Source organism: Acipenser ruthenus, chromosome 5 (assembly GCF_902713425.1).
Source record: "Acipenser ruthenus chromosome 5, fAciRut3.2 maternal haplotype, whole genome shotgun sequence".
Lineage (NCBI taxonomy): Eukaryota > Metazoa > Chordata > Actinopteri > Acipenseriformes > Acipenseridae > Acipenser > Acipenser ruthenus.
The window spans coordinates 80,429,478-80,438,159 of record NC_081193.1 but is presented as its reverse complement, the minus strand read 5'-3'; the positions used below and the strand labels follow the sequence as shown (position 1 = coordinate 80,438,159).

At 35.3% G+C, this 8,682-nt stretch overlaps 1 protein-coding gene across 1 annotated transcript; it reads right to left on the bottom strand.

Annotated features, from left to right (window-relative positions):
- Window positions 1-226: 226 nt before the first annotated feature.
- On the bottom strand, window positions 227-6,067 carry LOC117402447 (terminal nucleotidyltransferase 5A-like). The gene is made up of 2 exons (XM_059024607.1): window positions 5,243-6,067; window positions 227-4,718 (listed from the first exon to the last, which is right to left on the bottom strand). Exons 1-2 carry the CDS (start codon window positions 5,672-5,674, stop codon window positions 3,939-3,941), a joined length of 1,212 nt encoding a protein of 403 aa, XP_058880590.1. The 5' UTR covers window positions 5,675-6,067; the 3' UTR covers window positions 227-3,938.
- Between the last annotated feature and the right edge of the window lie 2,615 nt (window positions 6,068-8,682).

The window sequence follows — 8,682 nt, the reverse complement described above, 5'->3', positions numbered from 1 at the left end:
CTCACACTCAATAAACAGACAAATATTTTTGGCAGAAGCCAGCATGTTTTTTCTCGACTGAACCAGCTGAGGCTGGCAAGCAAATGCTTGATTTTGTCCATTTATTAGGACTCAATCAGAAACTTGCTGAATGTCCATGTTTATATTAAAAGTGCTTGAATCTTGCAAATGACGGTGATTCAGGATTCATCAGAATAAATTTCAGACACAGGACACCAGACGCTGATCAATAGAAAAAAATAACTTCCTTTTATTTACAAAAAAAAAAAATCCAAATGTTGGATGGTGCAAACAAAATTCACAATCTGTTGCTTTTACTAATAACAGAAATATGTAAAGCTGTTAAGTGACTAAAGACCTCAGTCAGTCCACTCAACTCATGCAAAGCAAGCCAGGGTAGTTTGCTTCAGTAATAGGTTGACTTAGAGAGTAGTGATTAATGAAGATAGTAAAAACATAAACAAAACTGAAGTAATGAGATGTATATTTTTCAACAACAAAAAATGACAACATATTGAACCACTATACAATATATCCTTTTTTTTCTTTTTTTTTTATGTAATCAACAACACGTACCCCAAGTACACCCTGACCTCTTAACTAATATACAAGCTTTTTTTTTCTACACAACATGCTGCAGCTTTTAGCAGAAACATTTTATTTGGTAATGTAAACATAATACAATTAACAAGCAGGAATCTAAAGGATTTCAAATTGAAATTTCTTTAAGCTTTTCAATGATGTAAAGGCAATAGCCCTAGACTTGCAGTAGATATGTTACAGCAATACATAAGACCCTTGTGTTTTACCAGCAGGGTTATTCAATGTATTGGTCACTGGTTTAAAACCAGCAAAACTGTGCAACATCTAAGACATTAGGATTATGCTCAATTATGGTTTGAAATATAGTAACATCAGCTTTTAAGAAACATCTGTTACACAACTATATCCTCCCCCAGCAACAGACCATCATTTCAATTTCAATTCCAAATGAATGCAAAGGCTTTCAATTTTTTAAAAACATATTATTATTATTGTTATTTTGTAGTTATTTTTTTATTATTCCATGCTCATTAGGGTCATACAAATGACAGAACAAATCATCACTCTTTATTAGAAGCAGTAACCTCACAACCATGGGTTATTTAAAATAAGACCATAACACATGTCATAGGAAATATTGTCAGCAGTGTAAAAATAAAATAATATATCAAGAAAACACTTAACACACAAAAGAAAGTAAACCAATGATGGAAGGGTGAGCATACTGCACTGGCAACAGTGTAATTTTCGTGAGCGAGTCAAACTTAGATGTATGAAAATCCCCAGTGCAATGTCCTCTATACAGAATTTGAATTTGCATGTAACCCTTTGACCCATGACACCAGTTTGACATGTCTGTTCTTGGGCTGCGTATTTTCAGTTGAATTCACTATAATAATAATTAACATTTTCTTAAAGGCAAATTTTAGGTTGACATAAACCATATTCAGTGCTTTAAAAAACGCAATTACCAACTTTCAACATTTGTACACTGATAAAAAAGACAGTACTGCTTCACGACGTAGCACCAAATTTGCAAGTGTAAGGTTATATCTTAACAATAAAAACATATAGTTCTGAACATTTCAGACATAAAACGAATGGCTCGTTTAAGACCTTGAGTGCAAAAAATAAAAAATGACTGAAAGCAGGTGATATCCCTACTTTTCATTCCTAAAATTCCATGTGGTAATTGCTATCTGTAAATTTGCTGCACCACATTCGAATAATCTTTCTAAAGCGACCATTATGTCTAAAAAATATAATTGACTCTGTTCCTTGCATTAATTATTGCATGAAAACGTATTTAAGAAATCCACTTTTTTTTTTTTTTTTACACAAAGTAAAATATATGGAAAATATCTTCACATGAAAAATATAGATGCATGCATTTACTTTAAGCGTTTTCGTGGTTCTGCAGATTATAGTGTCTTCTGTGAGAGAATGACTCATATTTACTACAAATAGTTGTGGTAAGAAAAGACATACCCCATCCCCAGCTGATCCTATTTCCCCAGCCCTCCCTTTGCTTCCGTTCTGAGGCCTCAAAGCAGCCACAGCAGCGCTAAGAGTCTTGACAAGTATGCCTCAGTTCTGAGCTGCAGCCTAAAAGGAATTGGCTTCAGGAAGCAAACGGATTCCTTCTCACAATTAATCAAGGTTGCCTAACACTGAACACGGGATGAGAGTGTCTATCTTGGTAAACAAAATGAGAGGCGTTTCAATAGCTTTGACAGACCCTGTAGAATTCACAGGCAAGGTGCTAAAGTAAACAAGAGTAGGATCTACCCAAGTCATCTTGATAATGTGGTGGAATAAAACACTGCTCTTGTGTATTTTAACAGCCTTTTTTTCTTTAATCAGTGTGAAATGCATGTGTTACCTGTTATGGGTTAGCTTTAAGGGTTTCAAATTCTAATCAGCATAATCTATTTCATGTGCGATTCTCAGTTTCGCATCAATAAAAAATAAAAAAAAAACGTGTGCAGTTGTATACCAATATATATGAACAACTGACCTGAGAGAAATTGTCAATAAACATTTTTTAATAGGGCTGAAGAATCAAATGCAAATCAATGAAATAAAATATACAGTACCCAAAGTAATATTGCAGCATGAACTGCAGGTATCATCTGGAATGTCATTTTTATTACTTTTTTTTTTTTTACAAAAACATTTTCAAAATATTCCAGGTTTCAAAATCAAGTATTTGATCAAGTTTAATTAATATGTTATAAGAACGAAACAGGCTTATAAAAATGATTACCCATTTAATCAAAAGATTAGGGCTCACTCGATCAACTTATTAGCTGTAATTTTCCGGTTGCAAAATACATTCCTTTTCAAATTCAACTGGGATTTTCTAGTTTAGCTGCAGCTTTACAAATATCTGCAGAAGTGTCCAAAGTCTTAAGACATCTGGTTTAAAACAAGAACACGCACGGCACTCTATTACAAAACTCTGGCTAAGTGCTACAGATTCTGAGGGTGTATTATAAACTCAACAAACATGAACACAAACAGCACATGTCATTTTGTACAAGTATTCGCCATGACAATTGTGGTCTTTTCTACATACAGTACACATTCACAAGCTTTATAGTTGTTTTGTCTTGTGTCCTTGATAAAGTAAAACATTGGGAAAGCCACAAAACAATTTTATTTTTATTTTTTTTTTTTTACTTTTATTTTCCACCTGCCATAGGTATTAGGCACTTTAATTCACGTTAACATATACAAATATAGTACTATTTTTTTTTTTTAAACTTGGGTTTTTAAAATGAAAAAATCTTTGGTCTGTAAGCACACTTCAGGCTTTTTTTTTTTTTTTTTGTCTCCCTACAATTTCGGACTGAGAATTGTGTACACTGGGAGCCTTAGATCATATTAGCAATTTTAGATGCTATCTTTATGCCTTGGATCTGTTTCTTCTAAACCACACATTCTATTAAAGCAAGAACATTCACTTCCCGCCTTTATGATCTACCAATACACAGTGCCTGCAAATCCCAAATGAAGAGATCTAGACTAGACATCGCATTTAGCTTGGACAGATCTGAATAGCATCATGGAAAAACATGTCATGATCTTCCCAATCTCACTGAATAGTATTAGGCTTCCCAGCATAGTGGCTATGGGAGTTTTACAGCAATCCCATATTGTCATTGAAGCTTTCCCTTTTCCTTTTCGGCAGGGAAATCTGAAGCTTACATGCTTATAATGACAGATCTCTCTGTAGACGATTCCAATTTCCCTATTCTTTAGATCTTGCTCCAATATAATATGTCAGGTTTACCAAGTGTGAATACTAGAGCAGATCAGTAATCCATCAAAACACAACATCCTGAACTGGTTCAACCCCTTTTCTACATAAATAGGACAATTCCCTTTTTGTTTCACTTGCAGGGCAACCAGTTAGAGTAAGTGTGTTTCTGGCAGGTGAACACAGGCTGAACTTGGGCAATGTAGTAATTACTGAAATTGGCATCTGCCACATATGGGGCCGGCTGGTAATAGCAGGTTACATTTGCCACATTTGGGATGATGTTCTGCTCTGCCAGGACGCTGATGGCTAGCATGGTAATAAGGTTGAGGGTCTGTCTCCTCTCGTGCCCCATTAAGCACACTGTACTCTCATCCACAACCCCGTGAAGCGTCATTAAATAGTCATACTTGCGGTCCTCCAGTCCCACAAAGTGGTTCTGTAGGTAAGCTTCCAGCTTTCGCTGCTGTTCGCAGATATCTGAGAAGTCAATGAAGAACCTGGAGCACATGTACCGCTGGAGAGACTTGATTTCAGGCTCTGAAACTGCCCTGAAGCCCCTGACCAGCAGGTTGCAGTACTTGAGAAGCCCACCTCCCCGGATCTCTTCTGGGTTCCTGGTGGAAATGATTTTGTTACACAGGTGGTCAAAGGCTGCCTGGAAGTCTCCGTAGACGCTCTCGCCGATGATGGTGGGGTGAAAGGTTTCCGTCATGGGGTTTTCAGAGCATTCGTAAAAAAGCAGTAAAGAGTCGAGTTTGATTTGGAAAGAGTCTACGCTGAATTCAAATTGGCGTTTTAGGGAATCCATAAACTTCAGCTCCACATTTTTGCCACTGTTGTTGGACAATGATATGAGGCTCCACCGGTCTGAATCATTGCAGACTTTCACCATTTTCTGCACATAAGCTTCCTTTAAATATATAGAAAAAAACAATGATATATTAAACATAAATGTTCAAGCAGCCTCACATCACTCGTGCTGTGTTTAATACAATGCATACAGCAAACATAATTAAAAAATGTTTGAGTATAAATAGTTTACTCTTTTTTTAAAGAAAAATAATTAATTTAACGGTTTTGTTTGGAGCTAAATGTTCTGCATTGTACTAGTAGCAAGCAGCTGTATTTACAATATCTTCAAATGTTTTAAAACTAAGAGATTTCTATGTGTTGTTGTTGTTGCTTAAAGATGTAGTACATTACATAGTCTGCACCACAATCCCTTACTACCCTAAAACACAATTAGGTGGATCCCACGGAATATTTGTAATAGTGTATTACACAAACTACAACTATTAGTTAACATATTTAAATACATATACAACTTGTTTTATCCTCATGAGAGTGAGAACATAATACTGTACAATATCTCTGTTGTTGTTTTTATAGTCCAAACAAGAAAAAGTTTAAAAATAACTACGTTTCACTACTTACCTTTAGGGTTAGAGGTGTAATTCTCTGCTTATTTACCCCGTCTGGCAAGAAATCCAAGAGACAGTCTAGAACAATATCCTTGACAGTCCGAAATTCCGCTTCGCCTTTAAGGTCTGCACAGAAAATGAGATCCAGGTCCTTGTACCCCAAGCCACTGTCTTCGTGAAGTACGTGGCTTGCTGCAGACCCGTTTAACCTCACACCTCTAACGTTTATTTTGTGTTCTTCCAGCCTGCTCCTCACAACTTTCACTATGTCCCGAGGTTTCATTTCCAAAGTAGGGAAATTTCCTCGTCCGTGAATGGGGATTGTCTCGGTCAATATCTTATCCAGGCGCTGCACTTGCTCCCAGTTCAACACGTTTAAATTGCTGCTCTCCGTACCAAGACTCTTACCACTAGTACTAACGCTGGCTTGTTCATCATCTGCCATGTTAAACAAACAACAACAACAACAACAAAACTATAATATAAAATAGCAAACCTGTGTTGACTTTTTCTTAACCTGGATATATAAGCAAGATAGTCTCTTCTAAATTGTTTTGTTGTTGGTCTCCTTTAAAAAGAAAAAAAGATTTAAGAATTAACATTGACCACTTATTCGTTTTCAAGCAGTGATTAAATTTGACGTAATATATTTCATTTGCAAGTGCGTGCTCGTTGTAACCTTTTTTAAGTTAGGATTTTATTTCTCAAAAAAACTGCTCTTTGCTATTCTGCTCTGCACCGTTAAATATTCCTCATCAGTCTTCCAAGGTCTCTAGAGCTTTTGCAGATCTGCGTGTTAAACTCTCTCAGTAGTTTATATACTGGGGTTTTCTGCGTGCAGTTCCGGCTCTGAGTCATCATAGCACCAAGGCACGCCTATTGTTGTATATGCAGGATACGTCTGCCGAATTTCTTTTGCATCTTAAATGGCACCACAGCCTTACAGTTTCTCCCTTTTAAAACCAATCAAGCATTGCCATAAAATGGAACTTGATATATATATATATATATATATATATATATATATATATATATATATATATATATATATAAAGGTATTATTATTATTATTATTATTATTATTATTATTATTATTATTATTGCTATTGTTAGTATTATTAATAATAATAACAATAATAACTTGCTCTTAATTTTATTATTACTTGTACTGTGGTTCTTGAAATGTATTTTTTTTACGACGGTAAGTCGCCCTGGACAAGGGCGTCTGCTAAGAAATAAATGCATAAATAAATAAATAAATAAATAAATAAATAAATAAATAAATAATAATAGTTGTAGTAGTACTGTAGTCGTAGTAGTACATTATCTTTTTTTTGCCAAATGGAAATAGTCGTAGTAGTATTTTATTTTAAATAAATGTCCTACATCAAGACTTGTAACTACGGTACTATATACCACCAGCCGAAGTGCAGGTCCTCGACCTGAATGCAACTGCTTGTCTGCAAAGGTGAATTACAGGCGTCATGGCCAATCAGAGATTTCAAACAGAGATTCCTAATACTTAGAGCAGAGGAAACGGCTACCGCATCATAATACCAGTCTAGAATATACAGACTTAGAAGAGCTACTGTTGCCTGGGGAATCTGTGGACTTTCTGTTTTTTGATGACTTGTGTGGCAGGCGTAAATGCTGATTATTATACGACAATATTATTTTGCCATTGGTGACAAGGCAACATAGGATGTATTGGTTTATATTTTTTTTCAATAGAAACAATACACGATCATTTAAGAATTTACTTGTCCTATCCTGTCCACGGTACACCACAGGCTTGCATTGAAAATGAACAAGACGAGAAACAAACAGAACAATTCGAATATCAATATTGTTTTTCTTAAACAGGAACAATGAACATGTTTGAATATGTCCCAAATAGAGTGCAACCAAATATTGCATTTAATTAAAACCACAACAGGGAATTCTGATCATCTCTTTAAAGAATTGTGTCTTGATCGTGGTGGGTTTGGACTGCACTGTATTTTTTGTTTTTGCTTTATGTAAACCGTGACAAAGATCAGCATATGCAGGTTTGTATATAAAATGACTCACTTTCTTCTCTCTTAAGATACACTGCAAACCGTATGCAGCATGTCGTACAGTATCTCAGTACTAGGGTAGATCTTAGTGTTCCATTAAAAATATTTTGTCTTATATCACCAGAAAAGGATGAAACTGAACGGCAAACAAAAAAAAAACAAAAAAAAAACTTTCAGACTGATTAAATGTATGCCTGCATTTTGCAATTGTATGCAAGATTAATTTGTTCCCGTCTTCAAGATTTAATGTGCCAACAGCGCCTTCTACAGGCGAAAAAAAGTACAAGGGCTAATTAAGAATGAACCGATAGGCTTTGATCATGAAGTGGCCTTAGTGAAATGCAAGTACTGTAGGCTACCTATAAAATTCACTCAGGTTACTTCTTTAAGCGCTTGCTGTTTGCATCCTGAGAATAACTTGATTAGGTGTTGTTGATCTTTCTAGAAGCAAGGGTGAATACAGTATATCTGACCATTTGTTTTGTTTCTTTCTCTTGTACGTAATTCACACTTTTATATTTGGCTACATTTCTAACATGTCATCCACAGAACTTGGTAAACACAGGGCATCTTGAAGGTATATTGTAAACCATGTTTACCTGCTTTTTTGCAGTAAAGTAACCAGACTAATGTGTTGTATTATTACTTGTACTGGATTCTTGAAATGTATTTTTGTTTACGACTGTAAGTCGCCCTGGATAAGGGTGTCTGCTAAGAAATAAATAATAATAATAATAATACTGTGTTGAAGTGAGGATGTCCACATTAGGATTCTGGCAATGTAGAACTCATGCATTTTGAGTCTGAGAATTGTGAGAAGTAACAGATTTCATTTTACACCCATTACTGCCCGCGTATCTATTACAGTTCATATGACTATAGCGTAATGTAATAATTATTATTATTTTATTATTTATTTCATAGCAGACGCCCTTATCCAGGGCGACTTACAATTGTTACAAGATATCACATTATACATTATTTCACATTATACAATTATCACATTATTTTTACATACAATTACCCATTTATACAGTTGGGTTTTTTATTGGAGCAATCTAGGTAAAGTACCTTGCTCAAGGGTACAACAGCAGTGTCCCCCACTGGGGATTGAACCCACAACCCTCCGGTCAAGAGTCCAGAGCCCTAACCACTACTCCACACTGCTGCTGCAAGTTCCAATAATTAATCTCAGTATACAAGAAGTTATTAAAAACATTTTCTAAGGTTAAACATTGATCATGGTACTTGTGATTAAGGTTTGATATTTATCTAGCTATAAGAAGAAGAAGAAGAAGAAGAAGAAGAAGAAGAAGAAGAAGAAGAAGAAGAAGAAGAAGAAGAATTAGAGTTATTGCAGTCGTTGTACACAAGAAAAACATGACTATGCATTTGA